At 52.1% G+C, this 20741-nt stretch overlaps 1 protein-coding gene across 3 annotated transcripts; it reads right to left on the bottom strand.

Moving 5' to 3' along the window:
- Positions 1–517: 517 nt before the first annotated feature.
- Positions 518–19545, bottom strand: CCDC81 (coiled-coil domain containing 81). 3 transcript variants are annotated; one of them, XM_038761973.1, is made up of 15 exons: positions 19271–19545; positions 15777–15838; positions 13758–13911; positions 11214–11470; positions 9104–9186; positions 7743–7885; positions 6798–6921; positions 6323–6434; positions 5469–5615; positions 5110–5214; positions 4037–4209; positions 2118–2196; positions 1728–1954; positions 1266–1391; positions 518–798 (listed from the first exon to the last, which is right to left on the bottom strand). In XM_038761973.1, exons 1-15 carry the CDS (start codon positions 19347–19349, stop codon positions 657–659), a joined length of 2013 nt encoding a protein of 670 aa, XP_038617901.1. In that variant the 5' UTR covers positions 19350–19545; the 3' UTR covers positions 518–656. The 3 variants fall into 3 exon arrangements, with proteins under 3 accessions (XP_038617901.1, XP_038617900.1, XP_038617902.1); XM_038761972.1 differs by having other exon boundaries at positions 7734–7885; XM_038761974.1 differs by having other exon boundaries at positions 657–798; positions 7734–7855; positions 19271–19349.
- Between the last annotated feature and the right edge of the window lie 1196 nt (positions 19546–20741).

The following is a 20741-nucleotide window of genomic DNA, read 5'->3' on the forward strand; positions in this document are numbered from 1 at the left end:
GGCGGGGCCAGCCCAAAGGCGGAATCTGCGGCTTATTCAAGAGAAGCGGGCAGAGGCTACTCCTCTCCACCCCCAATCAATCAATCAATCGTATTTATTGAGCGCTTACTGTGTGCAGAGCACTGTACTAAGCGCTTGGGAAGTACAAGCTGGCAACATATAGAGGCAGTCCCTACCCAACAGTGGGCCCCCAGACCCACAGTCACGCGCACACGGCCTTCTGGCTCTGACCAGCCCTATTCCTCGTTCCCTGCGAGAAGTGCAATCATGGTGATGATGACGAGGGAGGGGTTTAAGCGGCTGCTATGTGGCAGGCCCCGGTCTTCTCCCGCCCTCCTCATCCTGCGTACCACGCGCCCATCCTTGCCCTTTCTTCCCCACAACCGAGGCCATTGGCTCCCCTGGACAGCGGGAGCGTGGCTCCTCCACCCGCCCAGAGGCCCCCACACTGAGCGCCACCCACCCTGGGTCTTCCGGACCCTCGGGAAACGGGCAGTGGCAGCAGGACTGTCTTTTGTTTTCTTTTTAATGGGAGAGAGGGAGAGCCGACCGCCCACAGCTGAGGACCGGTGCCAACTCAACGGCGGGGAGCCCCCGGCCACGTGCCACCCTCCCTCGGGGGCACTGGGACAGCCCCAGGGCAGACTCGAACCTCTCTAAACCAGCAAGCGGGAGCCCGGCTGCTGCTTGGTCAGCGGCCACAGGTTGCTGCTCCCGCAGTTGGCCAGGCCCCTCTTGCATTGGCAGCAGCGGCGATATCTCTTGCACTGGTCCAGGATAAAGACCTTGTCCATAGAGCTGGGCGGAAGGGGGAGAGAAATGTGTTGGCGGCTCTGAAGGCCGAGGAGACGTCCTGCGGGGCCAGGGGCCCCCGCCTAATCCCCAGTCCCCGATTTTGGGTTTAAAAATCTCAGCCCCATCTCTAGGACTCAACCCAGGGAAGGGGTGGCAGGACCGAACCGGTGTAACGAGCCGAGCCAGATCCTAACAGTGGGAACTTCCTCGTTTCTGCCCCCTCAGAGGCAGCCGGCTTGAGGGCAGGGTTGTTCACATCTCCCACCCTCCTACCAGCAGGCGCCGGGTCAAGGCTGGGTGGTGAGATAGCGGAGTTGGGGTGGAAGGACGGAGTCACTGGGCGGGCCAGGGCGCTGAAACCGCTTCCATGTCCCCGTCACGGCTTCTGGCCGTAACTGGGGGGTTGTGGGGGGGGGCGGACGGCAGAGAGAAAGGGGAGCTCTGGACGGGGCCTGGCCGCCGGGGTTTACCGGTCAAAGGCTCTCTGGTCGCAGTCGTGCTGCCGCTTCATCTCGGCGCTCTTCCCCCAGTGGTCCTGCAGGTCCAGGCGGGTCCGGTGCAGCCGCTCCAGCTCGGCATCCCGGTCCGCCAGGTACCTGGGCCCAGGAGCGGGGGGGGGCCTCAGTTCCCGGCCCGAGACCTCGAGGGGTCCCCGGGACGGGGACTCTGGGAAGAGAGGCCCCAGCCCCTGGCCCCACCGAGTAGCCAGAGGACCCGGAGGGAGAGAGCCTCAGGCCTGCTCGTGGACACGGAACTGATGTCTGACCGCTCCAGGGTCAGGCCTCGCGGGAAGGGGGCGAGGGACGAAGCATCGGCCCCCTCCTTTTCTCCCCCCACCCCGTTGTCCCCGAGTCCCACGAGAGGCAGGGCCCAGAGCTGTCCCCCCACCCCCCCAGGCTGTCTTGGCTCTCCCGGGCAGCCCCCAGCCTCACTCATTCTTGCTCCGCCGCAGCATGTCCACCTCCCGGCGCCGGTCCTGCAGCCGGCTCAGGAGGGCCGCCCTCTTGCACTCCGTGGCCACCCGCAGCTGGTGCTCGAAGAAATCCCGCTCCCTCTGCCGGATTTCCGCCATGTGCTCGGTGCTCTGGCTCCATTTGCCAAAGATGGACTGGGAGGAGCCGGGCTCACAGGGCGGCAGGGGAGCCGGACGGTTCTTTATCTGGGGCGGGGGGAGACGGAGGGTTGACGGGGGCGGCCGGCGGGAGGGCCGGCCGCCCGGGCCGCAGACGGCACGACGGGGCCGGACCCTCGCTTGGGTCGAAAAAGCGGGCCAAGGGTCGTCCGTCTCCTTGCCCCGGGCCCGGAGACCCGTTCTGGCCTACCTGGGTGTCCAGGGCTCTCCGGTAGCACTGGACTTCCTCCATTTTGTCTCGCAGATACTTTGCTCTCTGGGCGGCGAGTCTAGAGGGGAAGAGGGAAGGGGCCTCGTCCAAGTTTCCGGAGGCGGGATGGCATCGCCGCCCCAATCCGCCCCAGGAGACGGGCAAGCCGGGCCGCCCTGCCCCCTGGGGCCTTCCCCTCTCCACTGTAAACACGGTGGGGAGAGCTCTCTGCGGGGCCCGCCCCAGAGACGACTGCTCTGCCGGCCACGGACAGATGACCCTTGCCACGGTTGCCCTCGGGGCAGTCATCGGGCCACAGGGCACCCAGCTTGGTAGCAGGCATCGGGAAATAGCCCAAAGGCATGAGGAGACACGGCCAGCCACCTCCACCCCTACCCTCCAAGGCCAAGATGATGAAGAAAACGGGGCAGGCGCTAGAGCTTCCAGGAAAAAAATCCCACGTCCCTCTTGAACCGGAGCTGATCAGTCCCTGCCCCCTGCCTTGCTAACAGGAACCGAGGTATTTGTTAAGGGCCTGCTATGTGCCAAGCACTATAATAAGCACCAGCATAGATACAAGATAGCCAGGTCTGACGCAGTCCCTACCCCATATGGGGCTCTGTCTAAGGGACAGGAAGAACAGGGGAACAGAACCCCATTTTACAGATGAGGAAACTACGGTACGGAGAAATGAAATGATTTGCCCAAGATCACACAGCAGATAGGTGGCGGAGACCGGCTTAGAGCCCGGGCCGGGGATAATAATAATAATGATGATGGCATTTATTAAGCGCTTACTACGTGCAAAGCACTGTTCTAAGCGCTGGGGAGGTTACAAGGCGATCAGGTTGTCCCACGGGGGCTCCCAGTCTTCATCCCCATTTTACAGATGAGGTAACTGAGGCACAGAGAAGTGAAGTGGCTTGCCCAAAGTCACACAGCTGACAATTGGCAGAGCTGGGATTTGAACCCATTAGCTCTGACTCCAAAGCCCGGGCTCTTTCCAGTGAGCCACGCTGCTTCTCTTTCTACTGGGCCACACTGCCTGCCTCGGCCACTTGCAGGGCAGGAATTGTGCCTGCAGTGTTCCCCTCGGCAGGCATCCAGCCCTGAATTCCAGCCGCCTTTTCCACGTGGCTTCAGGCTCCAGCATTCTCTGGGCTCGGAAGGAGCCGACAGCTCCATCCCCGAACCATCCCGGGATGTCACCCTTGCGGGATCTCCCAGCCGGAGCCCTACCCACAGCTAGCCTGTTCCCTGTGCCCATGGCATTAGGGGATGGGCTTGACTGTCGGCAGGTGGGTGGGTGGGCAGGAGGGTGGCAGAAGCTCTCAACCCCCGTTTGGTTGCTACAGGAGACGGGCCTAGGAATCGGAAGTTCATGGGTCCTAATCCCAGCTCAGCCATTTGTCTTGTGTTGTGGCTTTGAGCAAGTCACTTCACTTTTCTGAACCTCAGTTCCCTCATCTGTAAAGTGGGGATTGAGACTGTGAGCCCCATGTGGGACAGAGACTGCGTCCAACCCGATTTCATTGCACCCCCCCCACCCTTAGTATAGTGCCTGGCCCATAATAAGCCCTTAACAAATACCACACTAATAATAATAATCCCGGTTCTACCATTGTCCTGTTGTGTGACCTTGGGCAATTCACTCTGCTGCTTGGGGCCTCGGTTGCCTCATCCGTAAAACAGGGATAAGATACCTCTTCTCCCTCCTAGGTAGACTGCGGGGGACAGGGACTGTATCCGACCCGATGATCTCGTTTCTACCCCAGTCTTTACGACAGCGCTTGGCACATGGCAAGCGCTGAACAAATTCCGTGACAATAAATAACAATGACAACGCCCAGAAACTTGCATATAGTTCTAGAAGAGAATCAGCCCAAGGCTTGGGGTTGGGAGAGAGAGACAGGACTCACTCTTCGGCTAGCTGCACTTGTTCCAGATGCTCCATGATGGCCTTGTTCTGCCTGGACTTCGTGTCCCGCTCCCTCTTCTCCTCCAGCTGCGTCAGCAGGCCGCGGGCATACTCCTGCCGCCGCTGGGAGTTCAGCGGGGCGCTGGGCGGTCGCCGCGGGAACACGAAGGACTTCTGCTGGGGGGCACGGGGAGGGAAGAGGAGAGAGAGAGAGAGAGAGAGAAAGAAGACACACACCAAAGTGGTCCCACCCAAATCGCTCCAGGCCAGCACTTCATTCAGTTGCATTTATTGAGCGCTTACTGTGTGCAAAGCACTGTACTAAGCTCTTGGGAGAGTACGCTATAACAAGAAACACGTTCCCTGCCCTCAGTGAGCTTGGCTCTGTCAGCCCCACACCGTTTCTGTTCAGATCTGTAATTTATTTCAATGCCTGGCTTCCCCTCTAGACTGTAAGCTCCTTGTGGGAAGGGAGCATAGAGTCCTCGGTTGTATTCCGTTGCGCCCAGTACAGCGCTCTGCACAGAGGAAGCAGTATGGCCTAGTAGACAGAGCATGGATCTAGGATTCAGAAGGACTTGGGTTTTAATTCTGGCTCCACCCCTTGTGTGTTGAGAGACCTTGGGCGAGTCATTGAACTTCTCTATACCTCATATACCTCTATACCTATACTTCAGTGACCTCATCTGTAAAATTGGGATTACTACCGAGAGCCCCACGTGGGACCTGGACTGTTTCCGACCTGATTATTCCATATCTATCCCAGAGCTTAGTTCTAATTTTTCTAAATCTATCCCTGGGTTCTAATCCCTGCTCTGGCCTGCTGTGTGATTTAGGGAAAATCTCTTAACCCTTCTGTGCACCAGTTTCCTCAGCTGCATCATGAGAAGACTACCCCGCTTCTCCTGACCTCACAGGGATGGCGTGAGGCTAAAAAGAGATCCCCGACGGCGCTTTGGTAAAATGAAAAAGGGCTGTACAAATTCAAAGCTTCGCCACTGCTCCCTAACTGGGGGAGAAGCCCACGTTCCAGAGGGGAAGGGATAAGGACCCGGCGGCCGTGCGAGCTCTTACAGAAAATTCCGGTTTCTCCTGCTTGTGGCTCCGGATGGCCTCTGCGATGCCCAGGTTAAAGGCGGCGTTTTTCTGGTTCTGCTCTCGGATGGCCAGGCTCTGCATCTGTGCAAGGGGAAAGGATGGGGCAGGGGCATTAGACGTAGATTGAAAAACCTCCTCGGGCCGGAACGGAACCCGCGCCCGGCAAGGCCAGGCTCCCCGGGGCATCAACGGGGCAGGGAGCCCCGAAGGGCCTATGAGAAAATGAACAAAGTCCCGTTCCACGTCCAGGAACTCTCTCGGCTGGCCATTCCCCGATGGGCACCTTCCGGCCGCCCGGCCCCGGGGGGACACGGGATTTCTCCGGGCAGAACTACCTGGTGTTTGTGCAGGGCTTCCTGGTCTCTCAGGGCCTGGTACTGCTGCAGGATCCGCATCTCCTCCGTATCTTTCCTCTTCCTCTCCTCACTCAGGTACACGGGCACGTTCCGCTGGGCCCGCTGCATGCACAGGTAGCACATTTCCTGGAAGCACACGGAGGATAAGGACTCTGCCTCCTCCTCTTCCTTCCCCTCGCCTCTGCCCAAAGGCAGAGGAGCAGGCAAAGATGTTGCAGGGGTATCAGACTTCACGAAAGGTGACCCAGGGGGACCGCGAGGTTTGGACTCCGCCGGGAAACTAGGCTGGAAGCTCCTCGAGGGCAGTGACCACGTCCACTACCTCTAGCAGACTCTCCCAAGTGCTTAGTGCTTACACCCAGTAGGCGCTCAATAAATCCTGAGCGTGAAGCACTGTACTAAATGGTCGGGAGAGTGCGGAGAAGCAAGACATTGGCTCCTTGACCTCAAAGAGCTGACAATCCTGCAGGGAGAACCCTGTGAGCCCACTGTTGGGTAGGGACTGTCTCTATATGTTGCCAACTTGTACTTCCCAAGCGCTTAGTACAGTGCTCTGCACACAGTAAGCGCTCAATAAATACGATTGATTGATTTCGAATCCTTTCGGCTCCCCTCTCCTACCACACGGCACCAAGGGGGTTCCGGTTGCAGAGCAGTTCTGGAGTCGGGGCCGGAGCCACAGTTCCCGCCTTCCGTTTCTGGGAAGAGGATTTTCCAGAGACTGGAGGGACCCCAAGGGAATCTGATTTCGCTCCCGAGAAGCCAGGTTTTCTCTCTCCGCCGCAAACCGGACTGAGGTCACGGTGGGGAGCCGGAGACGGTTGGGACCTCACCTGTCCCGCCCTGAGGTGATCCTGGCAAACCGGAACCGCCGACGTTTTGGGTCTGGCCGGGGAGCTGTCGGTTTCCGCCTTGGGAGCCGCGGGCGACGGTGATCTGTGAGGACTGAGGGGGAGCATCGGTTTCCCTTCAGAAATCAGATCTCACCTCAGCTTCGACGACATCGAGCTTAATGTCTCTGTCTTCACGCAATCAAGTCAGGTTACCTGCCTGACAGCCACGCTTTGGACCCCAGAAGGCCCTTTCGCCTGTCCAGACCACCTCCTCAACCACCTCATTTTCTCCTCCCAAAGGCGGATGAGGCCGGTCGTCTTGGCCCCGTTTAGCAGATGAAGAAACCGAGGCCGGGGGAGGTTAAGCGGCCTGCCGAGGTCACCACCCCACCCCACACCTGCGAGGGTTGCCCCTGGGATTTGCCGGGCCCCTAAACCAAGAGGGAAAGGAGGCTCAGTGGCCTCTTCACCTCACCTTTCCGAAGGACAATTCTTCTCTCCAGCTCTGGGTTTCTCGGCCTCGTCGGGCCGGTTACCGGGTGGCACCTTGGGAGGAGACACGGGCGGCCGGGTCTGCAGCTTCTTGGAGGAAGCGCGCTCTATGACGGGGAGGAGGAAATTCGGTCAAACGGAGACTTTGGTCGAGCGACGCCTACGTGCACAGCACTGGACTAAGTGCATGGGACAGCACAGGAGAGCTCTCCCTGTCCTCAAGGAGAGAAAAAGATGTGGAAAACTCTGAAAATTCCCCCCACTTTGCCTTCCTTGAGGTACACGACCTCACGCTGGCGTTTCCAGCACCGACAGGGCCTGCCGTCGCCCCGTCGATCCATCAGTCGGTCGGTCCCTATATGGGACCCTCGTGCCTGTCTTCTGGGGTCCCGGGCGTGGGAGGAACTGAATGATGTGGTTTGGGCCGGTACCTACCGGGGCGGATAGCAGTAGATACGCCCCATTTTAAGGGCCAGACCCAAAAATCGACTTTGCCCTGGCTCTCCGCAGACAGTCAAGGGAAACAGGAAGAGCCCAGGCCTCTCTCCGTGGTCCATCCCAATCTGGCGGAGCTGGGGAGATTGAGCGTATGCACATGGGGGGATAGGGAAAGAAGGTGGGGATAGGGGAAGGGAAGGAGAGACAGGGAAAGAGAGGATGGAGGTTGGGAAGATGGAGGGAGAGGGGGAAGAAGATGGGAAGGGAGAGGGCCAGACTCCTCATGGGGCACCCAAAGTCCCAAGGGATGAGTTTTCTTGAGGGGAGGAAGGGAGTGAGCTGGAAAGAAGGAATGAAGCAGTGGATCCAGCATGGGTGCTGGGCCAGAGGCGGCTAAGCGAAATCTCTGTAGGCAGGGCGGTAAAGCGGGGTGTGGAGGAGGGTTTTGGGGAAGGGGGGTCCCGAATGTCCATTAGCCAACCTTTCTCACCCGTTCCATCGTCCACCGGCTCTTGCGGCTTCATCTTGTCAGTCCCGCCCGCTTCATTCTCCTCGGTGATGGTCACCATGGCCGGCTTCCCTTCTGCCTCCTTCAGCTCCAGCCTAGACACAAGTCCGATTTCTGGATTTTTCCTGAGCCAGAATGAGAGAGTGGGCGGTGTGGTCCAGGGGACAGAGCACGGGGCTGTGAGCTGGGAGATCTGGGTTCTCGTGCCACCAGCCTACTGGGTGATGGAGGGTAAATCACGGCATCTCTCTGAGCCTCAACTTCCTTACCTGTAAAATGGGGTTTCGATCCCTGCTTTCCCTCTCTCTCAAATGGTGACGCTGTGTGGGATGCACAGCGTTTGATATTATTATCTTGTCTACTTCAGCACTTTGCTAAGAAGAAGTGCTTTCTAAATACCTTGAGTATTATTATCAGAACAGGCACATAATGAATACCAGTTTATTACAGGTAGGGAATGTGTCTGTTAATTCCGCTGTATTGTAGCCTGCCAAGCGCTTAGCACAGCATTTGGCACATAGTAAGTATTCAATAAATAGCATCGATTGATTGTTATTAAAGTTTTGTTCCCCCATCGAAGCTCCTTAGGGAATGTATAAATGGCTCGGTTTGCACTTCCCAAGCACCTAGTAAAGGGCGCTGAACCCATTCTTTCATTCAATCGTATTTATGGAGCGCTTACTGTGTGCAGAGCACTGTACTAAGCGCTTGGGAAGTACAAGTTGGCAACATACAGAGATGGTCCCTACCCAACGGCAGGCTCACAGTCTAGAAGGGGGAGACAGACAACAAAACAAAACATATTAACAAAATAAAATAAAATAAAATAAATAGAATAAATATGTACAAGTAAAATAAAGTTATATATCCGTACAAACATATATACATATGTACAGGTGCTGTGGGGAGGGGAAGGAGGTAAGGTGAGGGAGGAGGGGGAGAGGAAGGAGGGGGCTCAGTTTGGGAAGGCCTCCTGGAGGAGGTGAGCTCTCAGTAGGGCTTTGAAGGGAACCCAGTGGGCGCTCAGTAAATTCTCTCTGTCCTCCTCCTCCTGCCCCAAGCCCACTCAATCAATCAATCGTATTTATTGAGCCCTTACTGTGTGCAGAGCACTGTACTAAGCGCTTGGGAAGTCCAAGTTGGCAACGTACAGAGACGGTCCCTACCCAACAGTGGGCTCACAGTCTAGAAGGGGGAGACAGAGAACAAAACCAAACATATTAACCAAATAAAATAAATAGAACAGATATGTACAAGTAAAATAAATAGAGTAATAAATACGTACAAACATATATATGTATATACACTCCCTTCCACTCCCCCAGCGATGCCCGGAGTCTCACCTGGGAAACGTGACGATGCTGCCGGACCGGCCCGCTCCGGGGCCGTCTCTGCCGGACGCCACCGAGTCGGCCGTCCCGGGCCTCTGTGCCGGGGCAGTGGGGACCGGTCAGTAAACGCCGACCGCGAAACCCGGAACCAGAACCGGCCCCTCGCCCGCGGAGCGGACCCAGGGGCGACCACATCCCCGGGGTGGGAAGACAGGATGGCGGCGGTCAGGCCGAGGGCCCATCCCGGATCCTTTTTTGGCAACGGGGCGGCCCCAGATCTCTTCCGAGTGTCCTGGCCGAGGGTCGGCTGAGGCCCGCACTGAGGCGGCGGGGTCTAGACTGGGAGCCCCTTGGGGGCAGGGACACTGTGTCCAACCCGATTTGCCTGTATCCGCTTCATCATCATCATCATCAATCGTATTTATTGAGCGCTTACTATGTGCAGAGCACTGTACTAAGCGCTTGGGAAGTACAAATTGGCAACATATAGAGACAGTCCCTACCCAACAGTGGGCTCACAGTCTGTCACAGACAACCTGATCACCTTGTAACCTCCCCAGCGCTTGGAACAGTGCTTGGCACATAGTCAGCACTTAACAAACATCATTATTATGATTATCTAGTAGACCTGGGTCCCAGTCCCAGCTGTGTGACCTTGGGCAAGTCACTTAGCCTCTCTGAGTCTCGGTTTCCTCATCTGGGATGCTGTGAGAGTAAAAGGAGATGAGGGATGTGAAGGCACTTTGGAAAAATAAAAGGGCTATCCTAAAAAAACAACCCCAGTATGATTATCCTTTTCATAATTATCATTAGAGGGATGGAGGCTTCATTCATTCACTCGTTCAATCGTATTTATTGAGCGAGCCCTAACCAGCTGGACACTGCTTTATCCCAGAGAAACCGGGCGGCGTCCTCTGGCCGCGGCGACTGGGTTTCAGTCTTTGAAACCCTTTGCTGACATTTTAATTCTCCAGCCCTCACTGAAAAGCCACAACGGCCCAGAAAGAAGTGCAGGAGGCTGGCTGGGACCCCCGGGAGAAGGGGAAGATGGCAGAGATCTCTCTGCCACGGGGTAGCCAGGGCAACCGGCCCTCGGAGCAAACCCAATGGCACAGGGGTGAGGGGTACCCTCTTTCCACGCCTCCGTCAGCCCCAGAGGCCCACAACGGGCTCACAGTCCAGAAAACACACACAGACACACACGCTCTTTGCGCCCTGTGCCAAACACCCTAACAATAATAATAATTGCGATATTTGTTGAGCCCTTACTATCTGCCAGACACTGTTCTAAGCGCTGAGGTGGCTAGAAGTGGTCACCTGTATATATGTTTGTACATATTCATTACTCTATTTATTTGTTTATTTTACTTGTACATATCTATTCTATTTATTTTATTTGGTTGGTATGTTTGGTTTTGTTCTCTGTCTCCCCCTTTCAGACTGTGAGCCCACTGTTGGGTAGGGACTGTCTCTATATGTTGCCAATTTGTACTTCCCAAGCGCTTAGTACAGTGCTCTGCACACAGTAAGCGCTCAATAAATACGATTGATTGATTGATTGATTAGAAGCAAATCGGGTCGGACCCAGTCCCTGTCCCACGTGGGGGCTCACAATCTTAATCCCCATTTTACAGCTAACTGAGGCCCAGAGAAGTTAAGTGACTTGCCCAAGGTCACACAGCAGACGCGTGGTGGAGTTGGAATTACAACCCAGATCCTTGAGACTTCCAGGACCGTGCTCTATCCAATAACAATAATAATAATGATGATGGCATTTATTAAGCGCTTACTCGAAGCGCTGTTCTAAGCGCTGGGGAGGTTACAAGGTGATCAGGTTGTTCCACAAGGGGGGCTTACAGTCATCATCCCCATTTTGCAGATGAGGTCACTGAGGCCCAGAGAAGTGCCCAAAGTCACCCAGCTGACAATTGGCAGAGCCGGGATTTGAACCCATGACCTCTGACTCCAAAGCCCGGGCTCTTTCCACTGAGCCACGCTGCTTCTCTCAGCCTCGCAGCAGGGACATTCGTGTCCACGGAACCCGCTCAAATCTCGGCCCACCCGCCCGCCCCGGGTCAGACAAGGCTGGGGGACGACGCCGAGCGGGAAGGAGGCGGCTTACGTTGGAAAGGGCCTTCACCAGGTTCCCGCTTCCGTCCATGGCGCTCAGGAATTCCCTGTAAAACCTCATCTTCGCCTTGCCGGCTCGGACGGCCAGGACCCCGATGCCCTTGAAGGTGAACTCCACGCTCTGCTTGGTGGCGACGGAGCGGGAGAAGAAGAGCAGGGTCTCCCGCACGCAGCCCTCCACCACGTCCCGGTGAAAGGGACCCTCCAGGGAGATGGCGGAGAAATTCAGAGGCACGACGGGAATGTCACCTGCGGCAGGGACAGAAGGGATGGGGATGGCAGGGATTCTAGTTCCGGCTCTGCCACGCGTCTGCAAGCGCTTAGTACAGTGCTCTGCGCACAGTAAGCGCTCAATAAATACGACTGAATAAATGAATGAATGCTGGGTGACCTTGGGCAAATAACTTCTCTGGGCCTCAGTTTCCTCATCTGTAAAGTGGGGATTAAGAGTGTGAGCCTTTTGTGGGACAGGGACTGTGTCCAACCTAACTTGAATCTATCCCAGTGCTTGGCACATAGTAAGCGCTTAACAAGCAGCACCTGTATATATATATATATATAGATATATACACACATATACATATATATAAATAAATAGAGCAATAAATACGTACAAATGTATATATATATACATATATGTATACATATATACATGTATATATATACATACATGTATACATGCATATATGTACATATATGTATGTATATATGTTTGTACATATTTATTGCTCTATTTATTTATTTATTTTACTTGTACATATCTATTCTTTCTATTTTATTTTGTTAATATGTTTTGTTTTGTTCTCTGTCTCCCCCTTCTAGACTGTGAGCCCGCTGTTGGGTAGGGACCGTCTCTATATGTCGCCAACTTGGACTTCCCAAGCGCTCAGGACAGTGCTCTGCACACAGTAAGCGCTCAATAAATACGATTGAATGAATGAATGAAAAGTACTTCCCAAGCACTTAGTCCAGTGCTCTGCACACAGTAAGCGCTCAATAAATACGACTGAATGAATGAACGAAGTACCACAATTATTTACTATGTATTATACATATCGGCCACTCCTTCCTCCGATCTGTAAATTATTTCCGTGTCTTATCATTCATTCATTCAGTGGTATTTATTGAGCGCTTACTGTGTGCAGAGCACTGTACTAAGCACTTGGGAAGTACAAGTTGGCAACATATAGAGACAGTCCCTACCCAACAGTGGGCTCACAGTCTAGAAGTGGGCTCACAGTCTACAAGACACCTAGACTTGATTGTTTCATTCATTCATTCAGTCGTATTTATTGAGTGCTCACTGTACTAAGCGCTTGGGAAGTCCAAGTTGGCAACATATAGAGACGGTCCCTACCCAACAGCGGGCTCACAGTGTAGAAGTGGGCTCACAGTCAACAAGACACCTAGACTTGACTGTTTCATTCATTCATTCAATCGTATTTATTGAGTGCTTACTGTGTGCAGGCACTGTACTAAGCGCTTGGGAAGTCCAAGTTGGCAACATCTAGAGACGGTCCCTACCCAACAGTGGGCTCACAGTCTAGAAGGGGGAGACAGAGAACAAGACAAAACATATTAACAAATTAAATAGAATAAATATGTACAAATAAAATAGAGTAATAAATCTGTACAAATCTATATATAGAAGTGCTGTGGGAGGGGAAGGAGGTAGGGCGGGGGGGATGGGGAGGAGGAGAGGTAAAAGGGGGCTCAGTCTGGGAAGGCCTCCCGGAGGAGGTGAGCTCTCAGTAGGGCTTTGAAGGGATTGTTTGATTGCTGATTGATTGACTGTTGATTGATTGGGGATTGACTGTGAGCCCCAGGTGGGACAACCTGATCACCTTGTATCCCCCCCGGCGCTTACAACAGTGCTTTGCACATAGTAAGTGCTTAACAAATGCCATCATTATCATTATCATTATTATTATTATCTTCCCACCAAGCACTGTGCTAAACACTAGAGCACAGATAAGGAAAGCGGGAAGGGAGCCAGTCCCTGGTCCTCCCGACATCCCCAGCTGGGGAGAGGCGGGACGTGACCCCCTCCCTTCCCCTCTGTCCCCCCTGGCCCTCTTACCCACTGTTGGGTAGGGACCGTCTCTATATGTTGCCAACTTGTACCTCCCAAGCGCTTAGTACAGTGCTCTGCACACAGTAAGCGCTCAATAAATACGATTGATTGATTGATTGATTACCCAGTCAGCCAATCGTATTTATTGAGAGTTCACTGTGCGCAGAGCACCGTACTGAGGGCTCGGGGGAGTACAGTGCAATAATAGACAGACACATTCCCTGCCCACGACGAGCTTAGAGTCTGGAGTCTAAATTTCTGCTTTAATTCTTTTTGTTCTGACGACTCGACACCTGTCCACGTGTTTGGTTTTGTTGTCTGTCTCCCGCTTCTAGACTGCGAGCCCGTTGTTGGGTAGGGCCCGTCTCTAGATGTTGCCGACTTGGACTTCCCAAGTGCTTAGTGCTCTGCACAAAGTAAGCGCTCAATAAATATGACAATGAATGAATGACTAGCGCTTACCCGTCACGTAGACCTTGCTCTGCTGGAGTCGGAAGATCTGGGCAAACTTCTCGGACAAGATAAACACGGGCCTCTGCAGGAGGAGGAATCTGTTTCCCAGCTCGATCTTCTGCCTCTGCAGGGTGAAGGTTCCGAGGCCGGGAATCCGGACCCCCTGAACGAGATCCCCCCGCGGGCAAACGGCCGGGGTGAGCTGAGGTCATCTGAAGGCCCGGAGATGCTGCGGCAGGAGAACGGGGGGACGGCCTTCCCACCCCTCCACACCGGACCAAAAAACTCTGCCCAAAGAAGGGCTGAATGAATTCCCTGCCCTGGCACCCCCGGTCTTGCCCATTTATAATCTAACAGCAAAGATAAAAGCTAGATTTTAAATTTGTAAGTATCCGCCGCTCGCTCACTGCTCTCCCCGCAGCGTGGCTCAGTGGAGAGAGCCCGGGCTTAGGAGTCAGAGGTCGCGGATTCTAATCCTGCCTCCGCCACTTATCAGCTGAGTGACTTTGGGCAAGTCACTTCTCTGTGCCTCAGTTCCCTCATCTGGAAAATGGGGACTAAGACTGTGAGCCCCACGTGGGACCGCCTGATTACCTTGTATCTACCCCAGTGCTTAGACCAGTGCTTGGCACGTGGTAGGCTCCTCTTTCAAACAAGTTGCTAAGGGATAGCGTGGCTTAATGGATAGAGCACGGGCCCGGGAGTCGGAAGACTGTGAGCCCACTGTTGGGTAGGGACTGCCTCTATATGTTGCCAACTTGTACTTCCCAAGCGCTTAGTACAGTGCTCGGCACACAGTAAGCGCTCAATAAATACGATTGATTGATTGACCTGGTTTCTAATCCCCGCTCCGCCACAGACGAGCTGTGTGAACTTGGGCGAGCCACTTAACTGCTCTGGGCCTGTTACCTCAGCTGTAAAATGAGGATTAAGAGAGTGAGCCCCAGGTGGGACAGGGTCTGTGTCCAACCTAACTTGGATCTACCCCAGGGCTTAGAACAGTGCTTGGCGCTCAGTAAGTGCTTAGCCAGAAGCATAATAATAATTATTATTACAATGGTAGCCTCAAGCTACTCTGACAGAAAAGGTCCCAACACCCTCCGACTGGAAACCGATGGAGGTATCACTCTAGGCCCCGCCACTCTGTCATTACCAATAGGGCCTGGCGGGCACTATTAACGTTGCCACCTCTACCGGCTCCAGGGCGATGCCCCACCTTGCCAGATCACGGGCTAAAAGCCTCCCGATACTTCTTATCGTAGGCACATTTTATAATAATAATAATAATAATGGCATTTATTAAGCGCTTACTATGTGCAAAGCACTGTTCTAAGCGCTGGGGAGGTTACAAGGTGATCAGGTTGTCCCACGGGGGGCTCACGGTCTTCATCCCCGTTTGACAGATGAGGTAACTGAGGCCCAGAGAAGTGAAGCGACTTGCCCAAAGTCACCCAGCTGACAAGTGGCGGAGCGGGGATTTGAACCCATGACCTCTGACTCCAAAGCCTGGGCTCTTTCCACCGAGCCACGCTGCTTCCCCCTGGCACATTTCACCCCCTGGCACCACCAGCCCAAATGCAGAAACAGAGGCAGGCCGGAAGACGCCTCTGGAGGCCACCAAATCCATCCCCCTGCCTCCCGCCCTGCCAGATCTAACCCACTGCGGGACGTTCGACCGCTTTCTCTGGGGGTCTAGATGAGCCCTAGGACTCCAGCAGAAAGAGGGGACGCCTCAAAGCCTCACAGCCCAGCCCAGAGGGTAGAGCTCGGGCCTGGAAGTTGGGAGGACCTGAGTTCTAATCCCGCTCCACCACCTGTCTGCCGGGCGACCTTGGGTAAGTCACTGAACTCCGTGCCTCAGGTACTTCGTCTGTAAAATCGGGATGCATACCGTGAGCGCCAGGTGGGACAGGGACTGCGTCCGACCCGATTAGCTTGTATCTATACTTGTGCTCAGTACAGTCCCTGGCTTATAGTAAAAGCGCTTAACAAATACTATTTAAAAAAAAAAAAAGCTGCAAATCTCACCTTATGCTTGCCCAGCTGACGCTCCACAAATTCCGACACGCTTCCCCAGATACTAAAGATTTCTGAGATTCAAATGAAAAGGCCAATAAGCCGTCAGGCAGGGTCTAGCAGCGTAATAATAATCCTCATCATCATAATCATAATCTTAAAATTGGCGTTAATCAAGTGCTTACTATGGGCCAAACCCTCTAGACAGTGAACTTGTGTGCGGAGAACGTCTCTACCAACTCTGTTCTACTGCACTCGCCCAAGAATATAGTACAGTGCTTTGCATTAATACAGTTGATCGATTGATCGGTAAATACAAAATACAAAGATTCAACACAGTTCTGGTCCCATATGGGGTTCACAGCCCAACGGGGAGTCACACTGTCCCCCTGTGCTGTCTCAACAATCAATCAGTGGTATTTATTGAGCGCTTATTGTGTGCAGCGCACTGTAGTAAGCACTTGGGAGAGTACAATACAATAGAGTTGGTAGATGTGTTCCCCACCGGGGAAAGACATTAACAGAAATAAATAATTGATATGTACATAAGTGCTGTTAGACATTAACAGAAATAATACCTGATATGCAAATAAGTGCTGTGGGGCTGGGATGGATATCAAGTGCTTAGCTCCAAGTTGAATAGAAGACGCATAAGGGAGAAGGAATTGGGGAAAATAATAATAATGGTAATAATAATAATGGTATTTGTTATGCTCTTACTATGTGTCAAGCACTGTCCTAAGTGTTGGGGAAGATACATGCTTAGATCCAATAGAAGACACATAAGGGAGAAGGAATTGGGGAAAATAATAATAATAGTAATAATAATAATTATATATACTTGTGGCATTTATGTTCTCACTATGTGTCAAGCACTGTCCTAAATGTTGGAGAAGATACATGCTTAGATCCAATAGAAGACACATATGGGAGAAGGAATTGGGGAAAATAATAATAATAGCAATAATAATAATGGTATTTGTTATGCTCTATGTGTCAAGCACTGTCCTAAGTGTTGGGGAAGATACATGTTTAGATCCAATAGAAGACACATAAGGGAGAAGGAATTGGGGAAAATAATACTAATACTACTAATAATAATACTTGTGGCATTTGTTATGTTCTTACTATGTGTCAAGCACTGTCCTAAGTGTTGGGGAAGATACATGCTTAGATCCAATAGAAGACACATAAGGGAGAAGGAATTGGGGAAAATAATAATAATACTAATAATGGTATTTGTTATGCTCTTACTATGTGTTAAGCACTGTCCTAAATGTTGGAGAAGATACATGCTTAGATCCAATAGAAGACACATAAGGGAGAAGGAATTGGGGAAAATAATAATAATAGTAATAATAATAATACTTGTGTCATTTGTTATGCTCTTACTGTGTGTCAAGCACTGTCCTAAGTGTTGGGGAAGATATATGCTTAGATCTAATAGAAGACACATAAGGGAGAAGGAATTGGGGAAAATAATAATAATAATAATAACGGTATTTGTTATGCTCTTACTATGTGTCAAGCACTGTCCTAAATGTTGGAGAAGATACATGCTTAGATCCAACAGAAGACACATAAGGGAGAAGGAATTGGGGAAAATAATAATAACAGTAATAATAATAACGGCATTTGTTATGCTCTTACTATGTGTCAAGGACTGTCCTAAGTGCTGGGGAAGATACACGCTTAGATCCAATAGAAGACACATAAGGGAGAAGGAATTGGGGAAAATAATACTAATAATAATAACGGTATTTGTTATGCTCTTACTATGTGTCAAGCACTGTCCTAAAATGTTGGAGAAGATACATGCTTAGATCCAATAGAAGACACATAAGGGAGAAGGAATTGGGGAAAATAATAATAATACTAATAATGGTATTTGTTATGCTCTCACTGTGTGTCAAGCACTGTCCTAAGTGTTGGGGAAGATACATGCTTAGATCCAATAGAAGACACATAAGGGAGAAGGAATTGGGGAAAATAATAATAGTAATAATAATAATACTTGTGGCATTTGTTATGCTCTTACTGTGTGTCAAGCACTGTCCTAAGTGTTGGGGAAGATACATGCTTAGATCTAATAGAAGACACATAAGGGAGAAGGAATTGGGGAAAATAATACTAATACTAATAATAATAACGGTATTTGTTATGCTCTTACTATCTGTCAAGCACTGTCCTAAATGTTGGAGAAGATACATGCTTAGATCCAACAGAAGACACATAAGGGAGAAGGAATTGGGGAAAATAATAATAACAGTAATAATAATAACGGCATTTGTTATGCTCTTACTATGTGTCAAGGACTGTCCTAAGTGCTGGGGAAGATACATGCTTAGATCCAATAGAAGCCACATAAGGGAGAAGGAATTGGGGAAAATAATACTAATAATAATAACAGTATTTGTTATGCTCTTACTATGTGTCAAGCACTGTCCTAAATGTTGGAGAAGATACATGCTTAGATCCAATAGAAGACACATAAGGGAGAAGGAATTGGGGAAAATAATAATAATACTAATAATAATAATGGTATTTGTTATGCTCTTACTATGTGTCAAGCACTGTCCTAAGTGCTGGGGAGGATACATGCTTAGATCCAATAGAAGACACATAAGGGAGAAGGAGTTGGGGAAAATAATAATAATACTAATAATAATAACGGTATTTGTTATGCTCTTACTATGTGTCAAGCACTGTCCTAAGTGTTGGGGAAGATACACGCTTAGATCCAAGTATATAGATGACACATAAGGGAAAAGGAGCCGGGGAAAATAATAATGATAATAATAATACTGGTATCTTGTTATGCTCTTACTATGTGTCAAGCACTGTCCTAAGTGTTGGGCAAGAGGTAAGATAACCAGGTCAGACACAGTCTCTGACCCACACAGGGCTCACAGTCCAAGTAGGAGAGGGAATAGGTATTGAATTCCCATTTTACAGATGAAGTAACTGAGGCACCAAGACGTTAAGTGACTTGCCCAAGGTCACATGGCAGGCACGTAAGAGAGCTGGGATTAGAACCCAGGTCCTCTGATTCCCAGGCCAGTGCTCTTGAAGGGGGGCTTAAAAGAGGGAGAGATGCACTGGAAACTGAAATCCAGAATGAATGGAGAATCAAACCCACGGCAGTAGTGAGTGACAAATCTGTCGGTGGACAACCGAGCCCCCTAAACCCCCGTTAAAGCCGGGCGGCCTGCATGGAGGCGCTCCCATCGTTGGTAGCAGCCCTGGCAGGCCGCCGGGGCCTAGGAGGCATCTGCAAGAAAGCCCAGGGTCTCTATTTTAGGGGGCTAGGGCAGAAACTGAGGTGAAGACAAAAAAGAGGGGGTCGTTTGACACAGAAGGCCTAAATAGAAGTCTGCTTGGGGTCCAATTTGGGGGGACGTTGCCCCCGACGGGGGGTGGGGGCGGGGACCCCAAGGTGAGGCGCAGAGGGAGGGCGGTTTAAGGGGGGGGCCCGGCTGGGGGGAAGGGTCAGGGGTCACACTCACCATCCTCGGTCAGCGAGGGCAGCGTGGGGCAGACGCGGCCTGGAGACTCCAGGAGGGCCTGTGGGGGGATGTCCAGCATCCTTCTCCGATGTGTCAAGGCTCTTCCTCCAGGCCCGCCGACCCCTATCAAGCAATGATCCAACGACCGCTCTCGCCTGGCTCACCCTCCTCCTCGTTGGGGTCCCCCCATAAAGGCGAGGGGCACCCCCCTCCCAGCCCCCCTCGCAGCGGCTAGGCCAAGGAGGCGGCGGTGGGCTAGGCCAAGGAGTGGGGGGGAGGAGGAAAGGGAGGCTGGGAGAGGGGTCGTTGCTACGATGCTGTCCTGGTTGCTAGGGGTGGGGTCACAATAAGGGCTCCCTTGACCACCCCCGCACCCCCCCGGGCAGGAGGGAAAGGGTTGGCACTGGGCATCAAAGCCCTGGCATCAAGTGGCCTATTGTATTTCTACCTTCCCTGTCTCCGTGCGGGAGGCTGGCTTTCCAGGGTCAGCTGCCAAAAGGTTTCTAGACCCCAGTTTATTCATTCATTTGATCGTATTTACTGAGCGCTTACTGTGTGCACAGCGCTGGGCTAAGCACTTGCTCAGCCACTTAGCTGTGTGACCTTGGGCAAGTCACTTCACTTCTCTGGGCCTCAGTTCCCTCACCTGTAAAATGGGGATTAAGACTGTGAGCCCCCCATGGGACAACTTGACCACCTTGTATCCCCCCCCCCAGCGCTTAGAACAGTGCTTTGTACATAGTAAGAGCCTAACAAATACCACCATTATTATTATTGAGAAAGTACAGCAATAAAGTGAGACGATCCCTGACCAACAAGCTCACAGTCTAAGGGTGGTGGGGGGACAGATATCAATATGGACATGAGTATAAATAAATAAAATTACAGATGTACATATATCTGTCATTTTGTTTATTCTCTCTCTATATATATAAATGCAGTGGGGTGGAGGGGGGGAAGCAAGTCAGGGCACAGAGAAGGGAATAGGAGATGAGGAAAAGTGGGGCTTAGTCTGGGAAGGCTGCTTGGAAAAGAGGTTCTAATCCTGGCTCCGCTCCTTGACTGCTGTGTGATCTCGGGAAAACTCTTCAACCTCTCTGGGCCTAGGTTTTCTCATCTGTAAAAAGGGATTCCACTACCCGTCCTCCCTCCTACTTAGATTGTGAGCCCCATGTGGGACAGGGACTGTGTCCGACCTGTTTAGCCGGTTATCTACCCCTGTGCTTAGCGCATCATCATCATCATCATCAATCGTATTTATTGAGCGCTTACTATGTGCAGAGCACTGTACTAAGCGCTTGGGAAGTACAAATTGGCAACATATAGAGACAGTCCCTACCCAACAGTGGGCTCACAGTCTAAGAGAATGTGCAGTGCCCGGCATGTAGTAAAGTACCACTAAACGTCACCATGGACGGCACCGCTGCCCACCTAGTCACTCGTTGCACTCTTTGCCCTGGAAGGTAGACGA

Source organism: Tachyglossus aculeatus, chromosome 20, assembly GCF_015852505.1.
Source record: "Tachyglossus aculeatus isolate mTacAcu1 chromosome 20, mTacAcu1.pri, whole genome shotgun sequence".
NCBI classification, from domain to species: Eukaryota; Metazoa; Chordata; class Mammalia; order Monotremata; family Tachyglossidae; genus Tachyglossus; species Tachyglossus aculeatus.

Bases quoted from the DNA above. Each gene is read 5' to 3' on its own strand.
- CCDC81 (XM_038761972.1), bottom strand. From the start codon at position 19,349: ATGCTGGACATCCCCCCACAGGCCCTCCTGGAGTCTCCAGGCCGCGTC. The intron at 4,210-5,109 runs GTAAGAGCTCGC...GCCCCCCAGCAG, and splicing joins AGGAGAAACCGGAATTTTCT to AAGTCCTTCGTGTTCCCGCG. The intron at 1,392-1,727 runs GTGAGGCTGGGG...TCCTGGGCCCAG, and splicing joins CTGCGGCGGAGCAAGAATGA to GTACCTGGCGGACCGGGATG.